Here is a 25,877-nt window from a genome sequence, read left to right on the forward strand (position 1 = left end):
ACAGAGCTAGTAGCAGGAGGATGGAATCCCCAGGCCTGTTAAGCAGCCTTCGACAGGAAGGCTTTTGGAAGGAGAGGTGTTCCACGATGAAGGGATGGGTAAGAAAGGGGTGCAGCCCTCAGTGACTGGGCCTAAGGTCGCCCAGGGAGGGCTCAGGAGTGGGGGGGGTAGGAGGTGGGGGGGCGGACCCCTCCTCCCCTCGCTGTGCAACAGAACTCGTCTGCGTTCTGAAAAGACTTATTGTTCAGTGAAGCTGATTTGACAGCAGGGATCAAGGAGGCTGAAGAGCCAGCAAGGGCATGAGGAAGCCCGTGGAAGCCGTCGGGGCAGTGAGCGTTCTGGAGGAGGGCCTCGGAGAGGTGGCTGAAACACAGCCAACCCCGCACCACCCCGACTCACCTTGGGGGCAGCTAGGTTGGTGACACAGCACTGAGGTTTTAAGCACCGGCCAGAAAGAAAAGGGTGACAGCTGAACTGTGATCGGAGCAGAGTAGAAAGGAACCAAAGGATAGATTTTTAAGGAAACGTGGTAAATCTCATACGAGGAATGTGTTTGATTTACTGATTTGGATACTTTTTAATTGATAAGAGATACTAAAGATTTTTAAAAAGATTTATTTTGAGAGAGAGAGAGAGCCCCAATAGGCGGGAGCAGCAGAGGGAGAGGGAGAAGCAGGCTCCCCCCCGGAGCAGGGAGCCCGATGCAGGGCTCGATCCCAGGACCCTGGGATCATGACCTGAGCCCGAGGCAGACGCTTCACCCACTGGGCCCCCCTGGCCCCCTAAATGGCAGGAGATACTAGAAAGTTGACATAAGATAGCAAAAGACATGTCAGAATTAGAATTCAGGCTTGTGAATGAACACATGGGGCTAATGACTACCACTGGAAGGTTAAAGGAATGAGACGCTGCCGGTGGTGGTGACGGTGACAGCTGATGACTTCCTGACATTTACTATTGTAGGTGCTTTATTTACATTATTTGAGATAGAGCGAGAGAGACAGCACGCAGGATAGAAAGAGAAGCAGGCTCCCCACTGAGCAGGGGGCCCAACACGGGGCTCCATCCCAGGGCCCCGGGACCATGACCTGAGCCCGAGGCAGACGCCTCACCCACTGAGCCACCCAGGCGCCCCTCCATCCAGTCTTTATAGCACCATTGACCTGTCAGTTCACAAAGCCCACGTTATGCCAAGTTTACGTGGATGTCAGACAAATATTACATTCTATCTCCATTCCATCATTAAATGCTTTTTGGTCTCTAGTTCTACAATGTTTTAGGTTCAGAACATCATCTTTAAGCCCCGAGGTTCATATTTACACATCGCTGGAGTGAAGAAGTGTCTACCGGCCTGGTGGGTCTTGGAACAAGGGAGCAGTTCTCCACGTAACCATTTCAGGGTCCCCGTGACCCCTCTCCTGTGGCCGGCTGGTATTAGGATCTCACCAGTGAGCCAGGCCCCAAGGGGCAGGGAGTCCCGGGGAAGGCGGGCCGAGGTTTGTGGGCTTGTGCTTCTCCCTCCTGTGTTTGCTAAGGCGGCCACCCTGCTGGCCAGGCCTTTTGGTCTGTATTTGTCTGTATTTGTACAGGCCTTCCGCAGCCAGCGAGTGGCCAGCGTGTGGCTGGGCAGTGTCCGCATCTGGTAAGCAATGGGGCTCACCCAGCGCATTTCCAGATGTGCCAGCCAGGTCCCGGGGCCTTGCCGGGAGCCCTCGGGGTGGCCTTGCCCGCAGACTGTGGCACCCCCACCTCCCTCAGTGCACGCTGCCGCAGGCTTTAGGCTTTTCTAAACTCCTTCTAGTAATCCCACAGAAAATCAGCAAATCTGTGGTTCCTAAGTGGTAGAGGAGTAGGTTATTTTCTTGTATCAGTCTGGCTCCAATCAAGTGACCGAAGAAACACTGATACAGAGGGTTAAACAGGGGATGTGTAACAGAAACGTGATTAAGTGATGACAAGGGAGCAAGGATGATGAAAGGAAGGCTGAGGAAGGAAAAACCTGGGAGGGGGAGTCGCCCCCCACCGCACCCCGGCAGGCTCGCTGGCCCCACGCAAGGGGGAGGTGCACCTGCCGGACAGGCCTCCGGGGGGGTGTCCCTGGATGCCGGCCTGGGCCCAGATCTGTGCCAGGGGGGACGGGAGCAGGGCCCTCGGGCGGGAGGCCCCTGGATGGCCGGCCTGGGCCCAGGTCTGTGCCAGGGGGACGGGGGCAGGGCCCTCGGGCGGCCTGCTCCCTCTGCAGGGACGAGGGCAGGTGCTGCAGGAATCCGTGTCCTTCGGGCACCTCGTGCCCAGAAAACCACATGGTCTGGGCAACAATGGAAGAAGTGTGCTCTCTAGAAACCTGGTGAAGGGGCCACACCAGCCCCAGAGGGAGTCTTTTCCTTCTGGAACGTCTCTCAGTGCCCTCTATTGACAAAGATTAGCAACTGCTGGCTTAAAGAGAAGTGATTAGGGACTAATTACCCCTGCAGACTCCCTTCCCCTTTTTCCACACACTATAACCTAATCATGGGAGTGATATCACATCACCTTTGCCATATTCTATAGGGTAGAAGCAAGTGACAGGTTCCCCTCCCCCCTCAACTGATGGGCTGGAGTCCTCAGGTTCGTCTTAGAATGTGCCTACCACAAGCTGCATTTTTTTCATGATTGCCAAAAACTGGAAATAACCTAAATGTCTCTCAATATGTGAATGGATAAGCAAGCTATGATACATCCATGCTATGGAAAACATCTCGGCAATGACAGGGAACATAGTATTAACGTACACACTATTGGATACAATCTCAAATGCTTTACACTAAGCGACAGAAGCCAATCTCAGAGTCGGCCTGCTGTATGATTCCATTTAAATCTCGTTTTCAAAATTACAAAAACTATTGGAACAGATAATAGGTCAGTGGCTGCCAAGAGTTGAGGAAAGGCCAAAGGATTGACTGAAAATCTGGTCAGTGGCGATGCTTCCTGGAATCTATGCATGTGTTTAAAACTCATAAGATAAATTTAGAATAAATTTATCAGACAAAAGTGAATTACACTTGATATAAAGTTAAATTATAATAATAGTTTTGAAAGAAACAAACGAAAAAGGCTGTATTTTTTTGTTGTTGTTGTTCCCACCAGAAAGAAGAGCTCCTGATCCCATGTTTTTAGTGAATGATTTAACTGATAACTGCCAGGATTATGCTGGGCCTTAAAGAAACAGAGAGAGAAATGATAATCTCTTTTCTACAGACACTTTGGCATTCACATAGAAATCATAATTCAGAATTAAGACTTGTCTTAAGTACAATGAAAATCCAAAGGAAACGTAATTAATTTTACCAGGTGGGGGTTGAGATAAACATGACTTCGTTTTGGAAAAATGAGTTAGGATTTTCTCAACGGAGAATGAAGATAAGTGGTTCAAGTAAAGGGGTGGGCGTGAACCAAGACCTGAGCAACTGAGTGAACACAATGTCCTCGAGGTATGGCACAACGTGCTGTGGTGGCTTGGTCAGTCTCATAGGATAAGGTGAGTCCTAAAAGTAGTGTGGCAGCTACTCCCTCATCGTGAAGATTCCCCTTCCCTTGTCAACCAGAATTTTCAGTTTTATTATTAAAAGAACTCTTTCTTTGCAATGTCCCTAGGACATTATTTCACGGGGGTATGGCAGGCATAGGAAATGTGGATGGAGAGTTCTGGACAGAGGTCAAGTCTGGGGATAAGATTTGAGAGTCAACAAATAGGTAATAAAGCCATGTGAATTAATCAGACTGTCAAGGGAAGCGTGAAATGTAAGAAAACACATGCCAGGGATAGAACTCCTACAATCACCGAAATTTAAAGGACTGGGAAGCTAGAATATTCAGAATTTTTAAACTATGAAAAAAATAATGGTCCTAAAAATTACAAGAGGAAAGCTTCCTTATACCAGAGGAAAGCTATTATACCAAAATTATAAATACTGTCAAATACAGTGAAGAAGAGGCATAATAAGATAGGGAGTTAAAGAGATACTTATTTGACAACTAGAAGGTTATGAGTAACAGTAACAGGAGCAATTTTAGAAAAGTGATAAATGTACCTTGGATTGAAGAACCAATGGAATTTGAGGAAGTGGAGGTGGTAAGTACAGACTCTTCCTGCATAGCAGCTCCCTTGCCGTGTATGATCTCAGAAAATCCACACAATCTGGCAAGTGAGGTATTATAACAGAGACTTAATTTACAGATGGGGAAAGCAAAATTCAGATATGTAAAGTATTGACCCAAAGTTTTAGAGGTAGTAGGCAGCAGGACACAGATTTGAAATTGCATCTGTCTAGTTCAAAACCTATATTCTTTTCATTGTATCACTTTACCCTCACCTCACCTCCAGAAAACTGCAGTGACTTGGACAATGCCAGGACAGTTCATTGAGGACTAAAAGTGAGTGAGCACATGTACATGGGCTCATCTGAATAACAGTGGTGCCAACCAGCATCCCCCAATTGTCTCTAATGTTATTCAGCAGTTCGAGAGCTCCAATAGAGAAAGCAAAAGGTTCAAATAAGCCAGGATTAATACATCATAAAGGCAGATGCATAAAGAACAAAATCGTTTGTGGCCATATTTTGTCAATGTCAGTGGAGTGAGTCCTTCACTGTATCAAGAAGGTAGGAAAATTTGAAGAAATTGAAGGATGAGAGAAAAGAGAAGATGTCTATGGAAGGCAGAGGATGAAAGTCAAGTTGAGACAGTAGGAGAACAGGGGAGAGAGCACAGATTCACCTAGATGATGCCTGCTTAGACACAAGTATTGCCACCATCATTAAACTATTTATATGGCACTTTGTGCTATGTCTTGAAGGAAAGCAGCACGGCATAATGGAAAAAACTTGACCTTGGACCATGCAACCCACATTTGGCCACTTACTATGCAGCATTAAGAAGCAACTTACCTTCTGTTTACGTCCCTCATCTGTTACATGAGAGCAGTAATCCCTCCCTTGTGGAAAGTTATGAGTATCGAAGCAAATGAACAAAAACATCTGGCACATGGCATGTGCTCGATGCATGGTCATTACATTCAATAAGATTCTTACTGGGATGATTTGATTATCACAATAAGATTGTGAGGTAGACAGTATTATTTCATTGCTATGTAATTTTAGATTAGAAGATACCCTTTATCTAATTTTACACATGAGAAAATAAGGAATTACAGGGGAAAACAAACTTTGTGTGGACGTTGCACTAAGATGAAACTATACCTTGCTAATACTGCTCCAGAATTTTATTCAGGAAATAAAACAATCTACATACTGATCAATCTGCACAGACTATCAAAATCTGACAAATGTTTCTGGTCTGAGATTATGGATTGACATACCAACATATATTTAACATTTTGCTCTTGGTTGAGTCTCTTATATTACTTTTCTCTTCCTTTTCTCATAGGAAAATGACAGTGATAAGCAACAAACCAAGAATCCTGCATTTCTACTGAACTTTTCTACTTTTTCTTTCCTTTCTCTGCTTAGCTGCTTCATCTATACATACAAGTTTTCGGGAGAATATATCCACAATATCAAAGAATTTTAAAGGTTAACACAATAAATGAGTAAAATTAGAGTTTACTTACTTCAAAATATGTATCTCCCTTTGGGAAGTGAAACCTGACAAAATTCAATTTGCCAGACTGGAATAAGCAAGTCATTTTAATTAAGCCAATATTTTAATTAGACCACCAAATTTAACTCTATGTACATCTGTTCTATATCATGCCTGTGAATTAGCAGCATAGCATGTGATTAAATTTGTAACTCATTTAACTTGACTATACTAATAAAATTCAAGTTAGTTGTAAGGAGCCAACATATTACTTAATCACCTAATGTTACTCAAATATCTTAGTGAAAACATTCTTGAAAACAAGAAAAACCTACCAGGTTAGCACATTTTCTCCTAACAGTTACTAAATTTCAATGAATATCCAATGTATCTTTAAAGAATTTTATTAACATCCTAAGGTATATTTTTTCAAAGTTTCTCCAGATACCTTCAAGAGAATATTTAAAAACTGAATCCATTTTAAATTATTCCCAACTTAAACCAGGCTAATGTGACTACTACAAAACATCTGCCATTACCCAAGTGCCACCATATCAGGGAAAGACATGATCCAGTTGTCATAGTATCATAAATGTGAAGAGTGGTAAACTATGATAACATTAGGTTTTTGGCATGAGGTACAAAAGTCCACATATAGAAAGTCTCTTTTTCTTTGCAATGGACTTATACTATGGATACTGTTCATCATGTTATCAGTGTCCCTTATATAAACATATGTATATAATTATACCTCAAAGCCCAAAGATGGAAAAGGTAATAGAAGTAATTACTTTTTGTTGAGTGCCTACTTCATTATTGGGCTACATTTTATTTATATGTGACTTGCATTCTATTTTTATACTTAAAATGCTTTTATAGTTAGTTTTTAATGTATTTAATTCTCACTACTGACTGAAGACTGTACAATTGCTAGGCCTGTAAAATATCTAGTTAGGTTACAGTGAAAAAGTGAAAACTCAGGTATTCTTGAATCCAAAGCTCATGCCATTAATCTCTATACTGTTTCTTCCATCGAGAACTATCTAACTCTCTTTTTCACTGACTTACCTTGGTTGACAAGAAGGTTAATATCATTATCAGAAAATATTAGTCTTACCACCCTCCCTGTTACCTCTTTTCCTACTATCTCTTTAAATATAATTTAGCAGTTCTCTTCCACCATTTCCCCTCCCAATTTTATTTCCGATCCTTATTTTAAATTCTCCATGGGTTTTAAAAAGCAAAGAAAAGGGCCATACTATCGGTGATAATTATCAGGGCTAGATAATTATTTTCTCCAAAACTGACCTGTATATTTCATATTTGCTCTCTCATAAAATCCCTGACAAACCTATTTGGCAAATGTCAATTAGCTCTTCAATGGCCAGCCAGAGACTCCATTTCAAGAGTAACCCAACAATTCTAAGCCTCGATAAGATATGAAAAATGCTCAACTTTATTAGTCATTTGGGAAAGAAAACTAAAACCGCAATGTGATAGCACATAGTCACCAAAATAACTGGGGAAAAGACAATGCCAAGTATTGTCTGTGGGGAATGAGGTCACTGGAAGCATCACACTGCCAGAGGCCGTGACGTCGGTGCAGTAGTTCACGACAGTTTGGGGTGTTTACAACTGCTAGGCACATGTAGCCTCTGGGGGCCTTAATTCTACTCCCAGAAAATACTAAGCAAACACATATGTGAATGTTTACTAGAAAGACCTACACAAGAGCATTCACAGCAGCACAATAGCACAAAACCATAAACGACCCAAATAATCAGCAAAAGGAGAATGGGCAAATAAGTTGAGGTACAGAAATAATACACAGCAATGAAAACACAAGAAAAACAGTTACACACACAGCATAGGTCTGTCTCACCATCCTTTTAAAGCAAAACAAGCTTGGCAGAAAAATATATGCCATGTGATTCCACTTACATAAGATTCTAAAACAGGCAAAACTCCTCTATGGGGAGAGAAGTCCGAACAGTGGTTACCTGCAGGGAATGGAGACCCGCAAGGTCAGGGGACAGATCCTGGGGCCCTGGTGGCGTTGGCTTCTTCATCTGGACACTGGTTGCACGGATGTGTCCAATTTGTAAAAACTCATCGTGAGTGCAATTTCTTGATCTGTACACTTTTCTGCACGCATTTTATGTCGAGAAAGACGTGTACCTACAGAGTGTCTCTGTGGACTACGTCATGTTGCCTAATTCATGTTCCGACGACCAGAAAAGCCAAGACTGGTATCTGTTATCATTTCATCACCAAACCTTTCCAAGGGTGGACAGGATGGACGTGATTACTGGAATACTTCCAGTAACTTCTCAAGTTGGACATCTTGGTGTCTTGGGTAGAGGTCTACGTCAGTGGGAACGTCACAAAGGCTACTCACGAAATCATGGACCCACACAGTCACTGCTTCGTTCTGAGGTTCCTGGGTGGGTACTGGGTTCTGAGCCCAGGAGGGTCTGGAGGGCTCCTAAGTCTCCCGGTGTCTGGGGAACAAACACCAGGGCCGGTGGGGCCCAGTTGGCGGTGACAGAGCGCAGCGGGCATGGCCAGCACCTGGCCTCGGGCCGCCAGCCGCCGTGACTACCTCGCCCCCCGGCTCCTCAGGTCCCTGGGGTGCGACTCCCGACCTACGAGGTGGAGCCAACCAGGGCTCCACGTAGGATCCCTGACAGGGCACACACAGGAAAGGCTGAGACCCGCAAAGCACGGCCGTGAGCTAGGCCGCCAGGCCGCCAGGCCCCAACCTTGGACGCGGCCACGAGCCCACGAACCACAGGCGCTTCCCGGGCCTCTGGGCGCCCACCCACCCAGCAGCACGCTCCTTCTCAGCCTCCCTGGGGCCTCCGGACTCACAGCTTAACAAAACGCTTCGTTACATACATTATGACTCGTTCTTCCTGTGGAATACTACGCAGCTGCTCAGATGAACCAGGTGCAATTGTTATGTCCTAACGTAATGAATGTTCACAAAATATTTCTGAGTTAAAATCAACAAAATCAGAAGTTCACGTGGAGTCTGACATTTTTGTCTGTTTTTGCACAGGCATGTACCCACAGTTAGAGACTAAGCATCAAACTGCTAGCAGAGGAGTGCCATGGGTGACATGGGCAAAGGCTGGCGAGGACGAGATCCGCTTTTTATTTTAGGGACTTCTTCTGTGTATTCATATTTTTTAACTGGACAAAAAAAGCCATGGAGCAGAGCTCCCTGTGGCTGTGACCTGTTCCTTCCTTCATTAGTTACGGTCTTCGCCCCACACGTGCCTCCCCTGCTCTCTGCCCTGGTCTCTGCCTTGCCAGGGCCAGCGGGGAGCTGCAGCCTGCACTGCCCAGCACCCCGCACGAGCCCCTCAGACCAGGCCCAGGAGCTGGGAGGGCCTCCTGCCAACCGCCTCGCATTCCGCAGGCAAAACACAGAGCCGCAAGTAAAGGGTGTCAAGCAGCCTGCCTTTCCAAGAGCTTCCAGGGAGCCACTCTCAGACAAAACCAGCACAAGGAATCCCGTGTTTCTTCCCACCACATCATGTAACCAGCTTTCACTATTCGGGGTGACAAGAGAAGGACCTGAAGGAACAATCAGTCTGTTCAGACACCTTTTAAAATAAGCTTAGGGGTTTGAAATGTCACAAAAGTAACAGCCTGCAAGCTCCTGATGAAAACCCCATACTCACTTTGATTTGCAGTAAATAAGGCACAAGAAACACTGTTCAAAATGACTGAGGACCCAGCTGACAAAATGTAGGATTTCTTTTAAAATGCTGATTTTATTTAAATCTTCTAATGTTAATTTCTAAACGATGTGTCTGGATATAATGCAAATATAAAACTTAAAAGAGCCTTCTCCACCTACTCAAATGATTTTTGTCTTCTTTCTTAAAGAACTATGAATATATTGTCTTTGATAGTTACTATGGTAGTATAAATAATTTCCCCTTCCACAATTAATTTTCAATATCTTAACACATAAAATATTTCTCTTCTCCCTGCTGCCAAAAAACCCACAAAATATTATTATAAAGTAATGCCTATTTTCATTGCCCATAACTTTGATTACATTTTTGTTCAAAAATACATAAAAGGCACCTGGTCTACAGAATGAAAAACATAGTGTGAGGCCAAAGCAAAACCTAAGCCTGCTTTCATAGGGTGATGCACATTGTCTTTTAATCACTTATTTGAAATGAGAACGTAAAAAAATTGCCACAATTTTTAAATTAGTAAAATATTTCTATATACTTTTACAAAAATGGATCAGGAAATCACAACAAGGGTTACCCTATAAAACATGTGACTGAAAAAGTTTATAAAAATATCTTGGTGCAAGTTATAGTCTGAAAATTTTTGTTAACTAAAGGCTAGTTATATATATATTAATTACCTGAAAGTATACATGTTGCTAAATACTTGATGCATACACTTCATATACTTGTTCTATTCAAATGGCTAATGCTCACCCTTGATTTTTACAAAATTATTCTAAAATTATTGTCCTCAACACGTTTTCACCTGTTGTTAAGAACATTGCAGTTAAACAAATAGAAATAAACAGGGATCTAATAGAAAGCCACTGAAAGGACAAATTTAAAAATCTTTGTAATTTTGTGGGTTTAGAAGCTGGGTGTGGCAAATGTTGGTACTAAACAAAATACCTTGTGAAATAAAAATATGCATCTTTCTTTGTGAAAAACACAAAGAATATCAGATGCACAGGTATGCTGATCAGAGTTGCATACAACAAAGTACTAACAGTTATAGAACTCTACCGGGTAATTTTTTAAAAGAAGATTTTATTTATTTATGAAAGACACAGAGAGAGACAGAGGGAGAAGTAGGCTCCCTGCAAAGAGCCCAATGCGGGACTCAGTCCCAGGAATCTAGGCTGAAGCCCTGAGCCAAAGACAGATGCTCAACCGCTGAGCCACCCAGGCATCCCTCTACTGGGTAATTTTTTAAACCTCTAGAAACTTTCACTAGTTTTGTTAGCTAGCCAATGAAATTTTACTCGGTACAACAAGCAGAAACTAAAATTTGACTAAGAAACAAATATTAAGTACCTGTCAAAAATATATTTGATTTAAAAATCCATGTATTCATAACATGTATGTTTTGATCTATTAAGTATTGCACCTGAAAAGATACTTTCAATATTTACTGAAAATACAGAGTTCAAACTCTTAAGGATCAAAATGTAAAATGCATGACTCTAAAAGGCAAGAGTCCTGTTATGTCTAAATTGTAATCTCTTACTGGCATATCATAAAATATATAACTAAAGAATACAAATTTCCAGTCTATGAAGTTCAAATATGGATGAATAGCTAGGAACATTACTTGTGTACAGTTTCTAACATGTTTTCAAAGAGATTTATACTGGATTGAGGGATATGTATAACTCTCATGATTTTGAAGCTGATAATATCCCAACTTATATAGCTGAGCTGCGTTAGAGGAAATGTGTCAAGACTGTATACTGAAAATCTTTTAAAAATGCATTATCGATTATATTTGGTGCCAAGCATAGCTGTATGGCTGTCAGTCTGCATACTTAAAAACTGATATAAATAGGCTTAAATAAAAATACGCTGAGAAAATACCCTACATTAATGAAACATGACAGCAATCTATATTCAAGTGCTTATGCCGACAAAGATAATCATATTTTCCCATGTTTGGCAGAAAAATTTTGGAGATGGCCCACACATTCACCCCTTAATGTTTATGGTTCTTGCAAGGAAGAATGCTGGCGGCGGCTTCTTCTTCTTCTTCTTCTTCTTCTTCTTCTTCTTCTTCTTCTTCTTCTTCTTCTTAAGATTTTTATTTATTTATGCATGAGAGACATAGAGAGGCAGAGACACAGGCAGAGGGAGAAGCAGGCTCCGCAGGGAGCCCGACGTGGGACTCGATCCCGGGTCTCCAGAATCACACCCTGGGCTGAAGGCGGTGCTAAAGTGCTGAGCCACCCGGGCTGCCCAGGTGGCTTCTTTTAAGAGGAGAACCACCAACAAAGTTTGGAAACAAATTACTTCATTTCTCCCCTTTTACTCTATGCCTTTGCTTTGCCTCCCCAAGCAACAGTGTCCTAAAACACCTGTGCTAGTACAAGCTTTCACGTGTAAGACACGGTAGGCCTAGTGTCAATGGCACCAAGACCCCCAGCCCCCGCCGAAAAGTCCCGGGCAATACCTAGTCCTGGTGGGAGTACAGGCGTGGTGGCAAGTGCTCTTCTTTGTTGGCCCTTTGGACAGTTACAGACGGTACAGTAATTCTCATGACGAGGTTCTATGGTATCACCCGTCTTGGTAAACTGGACCGAAGCACCCTCCTGCCGGCCTTGGGAAGTCTGCTGCCCTGCTGTGACAGGGCCATGTGGCAAGGGGAAGCAGGTGGCCTGTGAGCTGGGATTAGCCCCTGGGTGACGGACGTCAAGAACATGGGGACTTGAGTCCTGCAGTTCAGCAAGGAACTGAATTCTGTCAACGACCACAGGAACTCAGAATATGAGGCTGCACTCCACAAAGGTATTTGCAGTCCTGCAGACATCTCGAGCAATCGAGCCAGCTAAGCAGTTAGTACCTGGCCTCCTGCTCCACAGAAAATATGAGGTAATAAATGAATGTTGTTTTAAGCTGCCGAATTTTTGATAATTTTTTTGGCATCATAGAAAACTAATACAAATAGTAATATGCTAATATTACTGTGCTAAGTCATCGTGTTCTAAGAGAAAGACGCTATTCAGTAACAAAAGCGATTTAACTTTTGTGGGAGCTCAAGGCCTTTGCCTTTTCTAGAAATACATGTTTTATACCTGAACCTCTGGGTTTCTTTTTATCTGAACCTCTACATTCAACACATAATTTCTGTTTTCTTTGGAAGGTGAGTAAAATTAGGGTTAGACACAACTCTGTCGTATTTTCTATAGTATTCTGTACTCATATAGCATTTTACTATTTAAAAGGCACGGTGAGGGGAGCCTGGATGGTGCAGTTGGTTAAGTGTCCGACTCTTGGTCTTGGCTCATCTCATGATCTCAGGGTCCTAAGGCCAAACCCCATGTTGGGCTCTGTGCTCTGTACGGAGTCTGCTTGAGAGTCTCTCTGCCTCTGCCCCTTCCGCTCATGCTCTTTGCTCTCTCTCGTTCTCTGAAATAAAGAAACCTTATTTTTAAAAAAAGGTACTGTAAACTTCTGCAAGACTATCAGCAGAGGCATACGTTTACTCTCTATAAATTTTCCCAGGAAAAACAAATGGACAACTGGGAATGCAAAACCTAAAGTTGACTGACTATATACTTCCAGCAAAACTGGCTGTTGAGACATCTCCGTGAGACCCCAAGTATGAGCAGGTGTGGATGAAATGCCATGAGCTATAAACCACACAGGTATTAATATCTTGCAGGAAGAAACAGAGAGAAGCAACCAGGTTTTGATAAAACTGAGAAAGGAAGGACTCTCAAATGTCTAAGTGCTCGCTGAGAGTAGAGTATCCCTTTAGAGCATGAGCTGAACCTGGGAGGAACTTTTGCTAATTTGACCTGTGGATGATTTCAAGAGGTCTATGGGAAGGATGAAGCTCTTTGAAACTTCAAAATTCGCCACCCTATCTCCCTTCCAGAAGAAATGTCTGAAATTAGAATACCATTTTTTCCAAGAAAAAGAGAAAGAAGGTCAGAGAAAAAGCAATATCCTAATGAAGAGATGATAGCCAGGAGAAGTGTATACATAATTCTCTTCAAAGAAAAAAAAAAGAATGGTGAGTTCTGGAATATGAAGGTACTAGACATATCCACACTTCTCTTCTAAAAGTTTAGGAAAACAATTTTATATAAAAGTGAGCAACAGAGAAAAATCTCAGCTAAATCCAGTACAATGTTCTTAAAAGAAAAAAGGAAACAGAAGAGAATAACATTTACCACAGGCAGTGAAGGTTTGTCGGAAAAACATGCCACAAAATAGATAAGAAGTAACCATAATTTAGTGTTTCAGTTGAATTTAGAAGAAATTAAGAAAATAATAGAAGAAACACATGTAAAGCATAAATCAAAATTAGAAAAACTAAAAAAAGAGATGATAGAACTCAGGAAGGATTTTAAAACAAAAAGAGAAAGCAATTTTTAAAATGAAGACTATACGAGAAGGGGCATATGAGAAAAAACACTCCAAGTGTTTATGCCCTATGATAAGAAAAAATGAAAATAAAACCAAAAAATAAAAATAAAGGATGTGATCTGGGTACTTGTTAGAAAGGGTATTCCATTTGTGAAAATGATCTGGCTGTTCATTCACATGCTGTATTCTTCTTGTATTTTTATTATACTTCCATAAAAAAAATGGAAAATAATGCAATGTGAAAGAGAGAAAAGAGATTCAAGAAAAAGTTGGCTTTAATCTTTAATACCAGAAGACCACAGTTTACAGCCACATTTCACTGAAACTCCTCACATGAAGCCTCCAAAGACTTTCTAGGAAGGTCCCATGGCACTTTGATTCTTCAAAACTTCTAACCTTGGTTAGAAGGTTAATGACTTGGTTAATCACTCCTTTATTTCTATGCTATCTCACTCTGATTTCTCTTCTAAACTTCCTTGTCACTTCTTTTTAATCTTCTTTGTTGGTTTTTCTTTCTCCATCAGTCATTTTTTTTTAAGATTTTAAAAATTTGTTTTAGAGAGAGTGAGCACGCGAGCACACGTGAGCAGATGGGAGGACGGGCAGTGGGAGAGAATCTCAAGCAGATACTACGCTGAGCGTGGAGCCTGATGCGGGGCTCAGTCTCACAGCCCTGAGATTATGACCTGAGCTGAAATCAAGAGTCAGAGGCTTAATCAAGGGGCTTAGGCCACCCAACTCCTCTGCTTTTTAAAAAGATTTATTTTATTATTTATTTGAGAGACAGAGAGAGAAGAGCCTTTCAAGTGTTGGTGTTTCTGGGCTCCATATTTAACTACTTTCACTTTTTACTCAAAGTCTCTTCCTAGTCAATGATATCATGCCTAAAGATCTCAGTTTTCAAACACACACACACACACACACACACACACACACACTCTCTCTCTCTCTCTCTCTCCCTCTCTCTTTCTCTCTCTCTCAAATCTGCATTTCTACTTCAAGTCTTTCTCCTGAAAAATAGCCCTTTATAACCAACTGTTGATGAGATCTCTCCATTAAATATCTCATAGCCCCCTCAGCAAACTTACTTCCCACCCTGCTCTCCCGATCTGCAAGAAGTGGCCATATCCTGTGCTGGATAACTGATTCTTCCCTATCTGCTATCCTAAGAAAAACCTTTTTTGAACACCCTTACACTTTGTATATCCTTCCCTTATATTTTTTATCCTTAACAATTCTATTTCTGGATTAAATAGGTAATATCACTGTCTTTATTTGGTCACTAGTCAGTCAGTTCTTAACCCCTTACATTCTAATTACTCACTTCTTTAGCAAAACTGCCCTCTGTAGCACTGATGTTGTCTATCATTTTCAAATATATTTTTTTCCTATTTCAAATGATTATAAATTTTATGATAACCTGATTTGTGTTATACCCCTTTGTCTGCTCAGTTGCTATTTACACTGATACTCCCTAGATCAGGCCCCGCCACTTAAATAATGGAATTTTCTAAGTACTTGGATAAAGGGAGAAGGAGAGAGAGAAGGGATAAGATGGAGGGGTGGATGGAGGCGTGGGGAGGAGAAAGAGAGAAGAGACTTGTTCAGGGACAATTAATTACCTACAGTTCAATAATTCAACTTATTCTGATAATGCCCTCCTCTAGCATGCAGTTCAATTTTTCAAGTAACTATACATAGAAATGAAAAAGTTATAGCTGAGACATATTGAGAATTTTTTCATGTTTTTACAAAAAACCTACTCTGCCTCCTTGGCTTCTTTTTGTTATTCTTCTCAATTGTCAAGAAATAAAATTGGAATTGTTTTCTTAATTCCCTTTAATCAGCAACATCCAATAAAATGTTACATAATCTCTCCTGCTGAGCAGCTTCTCACATCAGCTCCACACTTCCTTTCCTTTGCCATTGTGACAACACTGTTAAATATCCTCATGATCTTGCAGACTCCTGTAATAGCCTTCTTTAATTTCTCCCTGCCTTTCATCTCTCTTTGCTTCAATCAATCCTAAATATTACCAGTGTCATGTCTTTCAGTCTGCTCAAACTCTTTCATGGTCTCCATGCTCTCTTTAGAAGTAACTACAAAATGCCACTGTCTAGCATTAAAATCCTCTGCCAGTTTGCCCCAGTTTTATCTCCTGACATTCTCTAACCAACTCCACGAATGTCTGTGAACCTATCCCATATGTGCTTGCCTCTGTGTTTTTTAAAGCATTTTCCTTGCCTGTAATAATGTGTAACTTCTCATTCTCTCATATAAAATGTTATCAAGCCTCCAAATGGACTTTTGAGAATAAATATCTCGTTATTCTTATTATCCTATAGGTCCATGAGATGCTCTTACATCCTGTGTAGAATTTTTTCCAAAATGTGTTTTCAATCATACTGATACTTTGATAATTACATGATAAAAATGTTCAATATCATGTCTGTGAAGATGAATTACACATAGTTCCACCTCTGCTAATGACAATCAGCTTGTTTGGACTCTCACACAGATAATGATGATAAACTAGTAATGTCTTAAAGAATTATTTTTTAAAAACGGAGGTCACTTAAGAGCAAAGACTAGAGAGTTTTCCAATCCAGGAAATCCCCTAATCCACATGGTGAGGAATGGCTAGAACTCAAGCAGAAAGCTATAGACTTACTAGTGTGGAAAGTCATAGAAGAGAGACTTAAAAGCACCAGGACAGCTGAAATGCAAGAGGAGATACCCAGGAACTCAGGGAGGCACCCTGAAATGCATGTATACATTCCTTCCCAAATCCTTGGCTGACACCTGACTGCATGTGCAAGCAGAGCATAAAAAACACCGTCTGGAAAGTTGAAAGAAATTTTTGGCTGCCACCCATCACAAGAGATTTTTGAGTTTGAGTCTAGACAAGTAAGCTGCCTGCTAGAATAAAAATCAATTCTCTTTAAAATATAATCAAGTCCATGGTCTTGAAAACATATGATCCGTAATGTCTGATACACAATAAAAATTACTAGACATGCAAAGAAACAAGAAAATATGACCCAGAGTCAAGAGAGAAAAACAATCAATGCAAACTTACCTTAAGTTGACCCAGATGTTAAAATTAGCACAAAGGGATTTTTTTTTTTTGCACACAGGGATTTTTAAAACAGCTGTTAAAAATGTGTTCAAGGGCTTAAAGAAAAATATAGTCATGATGAATAAAAATACGGGGAAATGCTCATTAAAGAAATGAAATATAAACAAAATCAAAGTTTTGGAACTGAAAAGTATGTTATATGTATTGACCATTGATGGGGTGTGCTTAACAACATACTGGAGATGGCCAGAAGAAAGGATTAGTAAACTTGAAAATAAATCAATAGAATTTATCCAATATGCAAATCAGAGAAAACAAAGACTGAATAAAAATGAGCAAAATATAGGTGATTTGTGGCACAATGCAATACACATATATGAGCACATGCATGCGGTTGTGTGCAATACAATACATCCCTGAAGGAGAGGAGGGCATGAAACAATAACATTATCTGAAATCATAACAGCCCAAAATTTGCCAAATTCAATGCAAACATAAGATTCTGTATCCAAAAATCTCAGTATTTCAAGAAATGTAAATATCTATCTCCCACCACTGCCACGACACAAATAGGCACATAATAGGAAAAACTGTTGACAACAAACAGGAGGAGAAAATTCTGAGAGATAAAGCAATTACAAACATGGTAATATCAATATGTATGAAACCTGAATATACATTCAGAAAGCGATTTAGAAGACAATAAAGTATCTTTGAACTGATGAAAAAAAAAAAAAAAAAAAAGCTTGTGAATCCAAAATTCTATATCCAGGGAAAATATCCCTGAGAAATAAAAATGAAATCAAGGCATTTTCAGATCTATTTGCTGCCAACAGACTGGCACCACAAAATGTATATATTCTGGCTTCATATGTAGGTGTACATGTCTGAATACTTTGCATGCATGTAAATATCCTGACTTTCACTGGGTTGATTGGCTTTGCATGGCTCTCTTTAAGGTTCTTCCATTAGATAAGCCGTATTGTTTCTTTAAAAGAATTCAGTGAGTACACTCGATGTGTTTGTGTACACTCCTTAGCTTTAATCTACAAGTAGAGGTGGTTAGTTAACATTTAAAATATGCTAATCAAAAATCCTGCCTGTAAGGACACTTCACAGCTGAAGTCCCTCAATCAGGGGGCTCTCAAGAGGCAGCTGAACTAAGTACTTCGGATATGACTGATTGTATGTGCACCTGAGTGTTAACTAGTATGAAGGATACCAGGAATGATTTTGCACGAGTGAAGTGAATGTTATTTTCTATATGCCGCAGCTGAAAACATTTTAGGGTCACTGCTGCCCTTTCATCAGTAGCGTATAAGAATCAAGAGACCGTAGCTGTTTCACTACAGAATATCTAGATGTCTGTTTTATCTGTATCTCATCTTCATGGAGGACTCCGCCTTCTGACCTAAAAAAGGGTAGCAGATCCTGACATGAGAAGTTATTTTTTAAATGTATTTTACAGCGAAAATGTGATATAAGATACTTGAAAATGTGCCCAAGATAAATGAGAATTGAGAGTTCATTCAACAGGTTATTGGATATTCAACCTGCTTGTTAGTCAAGGTTATATGTGTGATAGAATTCAGCTGAGATCTTTTCTTCTTTTTTCTTTTCTCTCTTCTTTTTCCTCCTTTCTTTTCTTTTTTTTTTTTGAGATTTGTTTTCTTTATGCTGATCACCTGTAGTGGGGTCTGAGGCGTACAGCTCTCACCCACTAATATTTAGCTTCAGTCAGTTTGTAATCCACCTCACCCCTCAACTCCCAACTCCACCTCCCTTATTTCACTTATCAAAAAAAAAAGAGTAATTACAAAATCAACAAGTCTTTGCATTTCCTTTGTAAAATACTATATATAGTAATTGTGCTTATATAAATTTATTTATATATATTTATATATATACATTCTAGCTTGGTGATTCCATTAATAAAATTTATGCACAAACACAATAGAGAACACAGTTTGATATGAAGAAATATTTTTAAGTGCACAATTAAGTAAATGAAGTTGTTCAGTGAAGGAATACATAAAGAATTAATTGATTTATCAATTTTATAGCTGAGAGGGATTTTAAAGGTCCAGAGAGATCATTTCTCTGACTTAGGAAAGCTTCATCAGCGTACCACAAATGCGTTTCTTTTTCACCAAAGAAAATGCCACCACCTTTCTTTAAAAAAAAAAAAAAGTTCTTTTAAGCATGACTTTTATTGCTATGAATGATATTATCTTACTTCCAAATGGTATCCAACCCGGATGAAGGCACAAAGTGGATCAAAAGCTCCAGTACCACAGGTCAGAAGGTGTGTCCTATTATAGTGATGCAAAACCCGGACAAAATTTGCACATTCACTCTAAAGCAAAAAAAAAAAAAAAAAAAAGAAAAAGAAACAGGTTATTGTAAAAAAAAAAATTGTTTAGGCCTTTTTGATTTCTGTTTTCCCTAATCCTACAAATCTCATGTTCAAGTCTCCTTTGAGGCTAGAGGAGGCAAGAGGGGTGGATGTAGAGGGCAAGAAACACTGGAAGCACAGACTGGGATAACCGATGCACACCTTAGCCTCACTGCATGAATTACATTCATAACAGGATTGTATCATTTTTCAGGTATTCTAGTACATAAGTGAGGAGTAAAAAAAAGTACTATGCAGAAACTTATTCAAACATAAAGATGTGCATGGCAATACATCCCACTAAGTAATTAAGTTATTCCCAATGCTGTTATTTTTTTTTTTTAAGTACATATAAACAAATGAATCAGCACAAAGTCAGAGAACCAATAATTAGAGAAGGCTTCACTACCCTTAAAGAAACATGGGCAGACTTTAAGGCTCTACAGAGTTTTGATGTTTGGTAAAATAAGTCATATCTTCAAACTCATAAATTCACACAAAGCACTTTCATAGAGGATTTTCAAATAAATACATGGGAAGTTAACCAAGAGAAATAACATTTTACACCCATGACTATAAGACGGCTGTGCAGGAATCAGCAAAAATTTTTTTATGAAGGACCAGGGAGTAATATATTTAGTTCAAATGGCCAACTGGTCTCTGTTTCAACAACTTACCTCTGTAAATATGGCATGAAAACACTCATAGACAATACACAAAATGAATGTGTGCGGCTGGCTTCCAATGAAACTTTACTTACAAAAGTAGATGGCAGGCCCCATTTGGCTGAGGAGCTCTAGTTTGCCTACATTGGGATTCAACTAGAATATTTATTTTACACATCTTTGTATTCCCTGCTTAATTAAACACAGTAGTAAATATATATATAATATGCTTAATAAATTTTACTACATAAATCACCAGGTGAATTTTATGATCAATATGCTGAATGAGAAGAGTTTTAACTAGCTCAAACCAACTTGTCCAAATTAATTCTAGCACACACCTTCCTGGTAAATTAGGTATTGTTGTTTCATTTAAAATAAATTACAAAATACTAAGCTCTTCTAATGCTAAATACTACTCTGATATCAATGCATGTAGTAGTCAGTAAAATACCAGTAGTGGTATTTTAAAAGTCATAATCTGTCCTTATAAAACATTTCATAGAACAGTGGGATGAAAAAGCCACCAGAACCAACCATTTTACTAGAAGTGATTCCGATTATAGCATTCCCTGTTCAGAATGAGGAATGTACTACTAACCTGATTATCCAGAGCATGTAGATATACTTTCTTCTATTTCCCATTCACGTAGCATTTTATTCTGAGGGTGACCAGAATTCATTCAGGCATGGGGAAAATATTCTCTTCTCCTATCACTGTAAGTACCTGCTTTTCATCTCATGAAACCTTGAATGAGCCAATGAGGCTACATTTGGGCTCGGTCGGGCTCAGACTGACAGAGCCTAAGAGTGTGTTCAATTAGTCAGCATTATGCTGTGGACTAAGACAGCAGGAATGTCTTGGCTCACTCCTGGGCTGGGTGACCCAGTTGCTACAGAGACTCTGGAGTTGGTACAGTGTGTGTTAGTCTTACATGGTATGTTTGTTTTTTTCTCTCACTAAATAAAGGGGGAAAAGAGATAAGTTGACTTTCAAAAAGAGGTATGCACCCCTTTCTCCAAGACGTGTATCATGTCAGGTACTCCCAGCACCTGAAAGTCCCTTCGTGCATGCAGACAAGGCACTGGGTCAGGACGCTGCTTCTGCGCAACCTCACACACCACAGGGAGTTAGGGAGACAAGGAACACTGATTGTTCCAGCAAGAGAGACCCTAAACACATCACGGGGGAGATCAAGCACTGCCTTTGCCTTCTCCTTTCTTTTTGTTTTTCTCTCCTTTTGTTTCATTTGGTTCTAATTTACTAATCAAGGCAAGATGAAATCTCACAAAGAATGTACTTAACTTTCCCTTGAATTAAAAATGCACCTGAAATTGTTTTTTTCTCCCAATATGTAGGAGATAAGCATTAGGATAAGAAATTCATAAATCTGAGTTGACAAATACATAATAAACCAAAAACCAAAACCTAGACACCTCAGCTCCCTTTACTCTGACTTCACATTGAAATTAACTTACAAATTATGATCTCTATAGAATGCATGTGTATGCACGGATATGTGTACATACATTTTTTTTTTCTTCCTGAGGGAATCGCATATACGCCTTTTAGGAGCAAATAAAAGGTTAAAGCGTCAGTCCCTCGTGACTGACCAGGAATATAATTGGCAATGTGTTTAATTTACAATGAGTAATACTTACTGCATCTTTTCCTTTCATTATGCATTCTTCTATTTTTAGTGCTGTACTGGGCCAGCGTATCTGAAATAAAGATAATGTACTATTATGAAAATGCATACAAAAATAAACCACACCGAAAAACCATTTCATTTTTTCTATAATCCCAGTACAGTTTCCTTTTGTTCTATTTCCTGAGAAGATAAATCAAGACTTTATCTTCTTTACATCATTACGCGCCTAATGAAGACACTTAACATTTGAGCTTTTATTTCATCCTAAAACTTAGTTTTTAAACAAAAATCTTTCTCAGGTTTCCCTCCAGTCTCCACCCCTGAGAGGACGCCACACTTCAAGCAGCCCTGCTCTGCATATAACCGGCTGTGATCTCCGCCATCTGTCTTGTCTTTCCCCTGAACTTGACTGTCTGTCCCTCCAAGTCAGGTACCTCCTGAGTTTCCTTTGCATTTTTACCACTCAGCCCAGAGCGTGGTGTGTGGGGACTCAGTAACATTTGCTAAATGATGGGATTAAAGGATGTAGGACTCCTCTGTCCTGGAGGGACACCCAGACTACCTCCAGGTCTCCACCACATCAAACATGATGCGTCTCTGTACACATCCCTCTGAGATTGGTAAAAGAGCACCGTTAGTATGTATAACCAACGGAGGGGGGTTGGTATGTATATAACCTAAGAGTAGCATTACTGGGTCTTAGGGTAAGCATTTATTTTATCTCTTAACATAGCGCCAGAGTACTTCCAGAATGGCCACATACTCAACCAACTTTCTAATTTTTGTACTAAGCATCCGAGATTAAATACTTCAATACTTACCATAACTTTATTAAAGAAATAGTATTACCCAGGGAGCTTTTAAAAACAAAAATGTACATTTCTCTGTGCAGCCCCACAAGGCAGTACATCTATACATGGGAACCAAGGAATGTGATCCATTTGAATAAGTGTAGCAAGTGGTAAGTTCCCAAATGTCTTCTATGCCCCAAGATCGTAAGCCTTCCAGTAAATAGTTTATCCCCACATCTTGATGGATCAATCAACCTCCCCCACCAGGCTGAAAAAGCTCAACTGGCCCCCTTTCTTGTGAGAATCCTGGGGAGCATCATCTAATGCCATCATGTCATCGTCATGGTTTCTACCAGCTGGGTGATAACAGTTTCAGTGTGGAGGGATGTTGACTCTGAGCAGAATACCCTGTAACTTTTCCTTCACTGCTGTAAAAGGTTTTCACCTTAGATCCACTAAAGATCTGCACCGGGATACGGAACTCCTAAGATGTCCTCTCTTCCTCTCCTACCTCCACGACACTTTGAGTCAGGCTACATGCGTATTTCTTTCTTTTTTAGGCAATCATTTTCTGTTCTCAAGTTAACATTTTGGGGAAGGAGTAGCAACTTCCCAGCAGAGTAGCCTAGGCCTCTCAAGATATTAATATTTCTATAAATAACCTTTTCCTCCTCAGGATGCTCAAAGATGCCAGAGAAATTATCCAGGGTATCAAACTAAATATGAGAGGTTGGGATCCCTGGGTGGCGCAGCGGTTTGGCGCCTGCCTTTGACCCAGGGCGTGATCCTGAGGACCGGGGATCAAATCCCACGTCGGGCTCCCGGTGCATGGAGCCTGCTTGTCCCTCTGCCTGTGTCTCTGCCTCTCTCTCTCTCTCTGTGTGACTATCATAAATAAAAAAAAATAAAATAAAAAATAAATTTAAAAAAAGATCTTTAAAAAAATAAATAAATATGAGAGGTTACTGATTGGAGATATTTTTTGTTCAGTGAGCACACTGCTTGTTTTCCAATTAGTGGTCAACATTTACAAATGAGAAATTTTGAATAGAAATCAAGATTTCCAGTTTCTCTAAGTGGGCCAGGCATTCTTTCTTTAATTTGTTTCAGACTCTTCTTCTCCTGACTGATCCCAGCAGCCATTTTAAGTTTTTGAAAACGATATATACATACATATATATATACACACACATACTAAATATATATATATATATATTTGAATTATAAATATGGTTAAGATTTAAACTTTTTTTTAAAGCTGAGCCCCAGAAAATAACAAGTTAGATATTTATATGCTAGAGGTCAAAGAGGCTTGTCACTTAACACACACATGATGTAGTCAAATCCAGTCCCAGATACATGAGTAATATTGGGAATTCATAAAAGTGGTGTCAAAGGCATTTTATTATGATGATTTTTACATTATTGTGTGTATTATCATAGGAGTAAGTACTATGTGGTTTGAATTACAGGTATAAAATATTACTTTGATATTGTTTGAATTACAAGTATAAAGTATTGCTTTGATATTCTTAATAGTGTAAGGGGCCCCCGTTTCTTACTAACATTTCTTACTAACTATATTCAACATCAAGTATTCATAGTGCAGTATATAAACTTAAAAAATCATGTTTTCATTTATGTTGCGACACAAGAAAGACAAAGGAAAACAAATAGGAATATAAAAGAAAACCAACTAAAAAGCAAAAAGCATACACATAAAATCCTAGAATCAATGTTTATGATGGCAGTGAATCCAGCAGGGGATCATATAGGCTTCAGGAAAGAGATCACGTAAATACATCAATGTCAGGTTCAGATGCAGCCCTGCCTCAGCTTCAGCAGAGTCATTAGTACCTTTAGAGGGTAAGCACCCCAGAAGCAAAGCTGTAGCATTCATAAACTTTACTGATCCCTTATTTTGGGAAGAATTTTTGTAGTCAGGGTGAGATTTTTTTTCAGATGATTTCCACACCTATTTTCACTTGAGATTCAGTTTGATTTTGGAATTATGATTTTACTGTGGATGCATAAATTATTCAAAAGGCTATACTCGCACATGTGCACACACACACATATATGCGAACTGAATATATATAGCATATATTATATATATACTGTATATTAATTTATACAAATAAATATAAATACAAACTTATTTTAGGATCATCTCTCATTGGAAAGATTTTCATGACTAATTCAGTTAACAGCATCAATAAATCAGAGAATATCTTACTTGTAATTCCAAATAGTGCTTTATATTCTTAACACATTTAACTTAAGAAATGCAGGGCTCATCTTCTTCTTAAAAATATTAGCATCCCTTGTTATTCATTTTTCATTATGTAAAATGATGACTTCTTTAAACTGTATTGTCACAATTTCAAAGTATAACTCAATCAATTCTTTAGAAAAATGTATCAAGTTCAGCTTTTCAATGTTGAAATAGTATCCAGACCAGTAACACAACCTGAACACATTACACCATGTACTCTCCCAAATGATTGCTTCATAATGATTATTTCTAGGACTAGTTGAATAACTGTTAAAGGGGTAATTCTCTACAGAATTTCTACACACCTTTTGACAGTTTTGTTCTACATTATTTTTTCAAACAGGCTTGAAGGTAAGGATAGAACTTCCCTCCAGGGGAAATGAAAGACTAGCTTCCTGACCAGGATAATAAAGAGAATGTCTCCCTCCAGACAAAGGTTGAATAATTTTGCTAATGTACCCCTTGTGAGATTTCATATTTCCTAAGCTTGGGTTCATCAGGCATAACACATACGCACTCTGTGTGCAGCATCATACCTGGTTATGCTATGCATCACCCCCCTGTGGGACTTATGAGGGCAAAGCAATTGCTGGAAACATGATGGCCATGCTGCATGCAATGTTGTGGCTAATAGAGTTCTTTGTTTCTGACCCATGAGTCTCATGTCTTCTGGCAGCATCTAGGACATGGTGACAGCTAACCTGCTATCTTACAAGTGAGGCAAAATCTCAGACTCTCTACAGTTATGACACCAACGAAACATAATATATTTTGTCATAGTGAATACAATAAATGGCATTTCTCAAGATTTTCAGGATCTGTATTGTTTTTAGTGGCAAGTGGAATCATTTCAATTGCACTAGAAAAGAAAAAATCATTCCTCCCGGCATACTGTACAAAGTATTTCACAATAAAACCTTTCCTAATATCTTTTTAAATAGATAATATTTATTTCTCCTTTGGTCCTCTACATTGTTCTTACTTTCTGTATTAGGATTGTATTACAATTTGTGTACTTAAGTCTCATATGAATCTGTAAGTTATAGAGAGGAGAGCAATGTCTTATTTCTGTATCCCTACCAATGCACAACCCAACCTGGCACAATGCCTTCAGTGTGGTTACTGCTTATTCAATGTCTGTTGACTGACTTCTATCAATCACTACATCTTTTTAACATTCTTTGTTAAGTCCATCCACAGTAAAATTTCAGAGATAAACTTCACTGGCATGAAATTGCTGTTAACAAAAATCTAGACTTTGAAAGACTGGTGGGATTTCTGAAAACAGAGAAAAGGATCTTGACCAGATCACTTTGAGA

The 25,877-nt window shown here is 39.6% G+C and overlaps 1 protein-coding gene across 2 annotated transcripts in view; it reads right to left on the reverse strand.

Moving 5' to 3' along the window:
- The window catches only part of SEMA3E (semaphorin 3E), a 235,602-nt gene that overhangs the window by 60,465 nt on the left and 149,260 nt on the right, over nt 1-25,877 (reverse strand). For both annotated transcript variants that reach the window (XM_041773412.1, XM_041773413.1), the window contains exons 3-4: nt 21,503-21,562; nt 19,017-19,136 (exon numbers count right to left, since the gene is read on the reverse strand). In XM_041773412.1, coding sequence (XP_041629346.1) covers nt 19,017-19,136; nt 21,503-21,562 — 180 coding nt within the window. The remainder of the gene's footprint in view (nt 1-19,016; nt 19,137-21,502; nt 21,563-25,877) is intronic.

The sequence above is a fragment of the Vulpes lagopus genome, chromosome 11 (genome assembly GCF_018345385.1).
Source record: "Vulpes lagopus strain Blue_001 chromosome 11, ASM1834538v1, whole genome shotgun sequence".
In the NCBI taxonomy this organism is placed as follows: Eukaryota; Metazoa; Chordata; class Mammalia; order Carnivora; family Canidae; genus Vulpes; species Vulpes lagopus.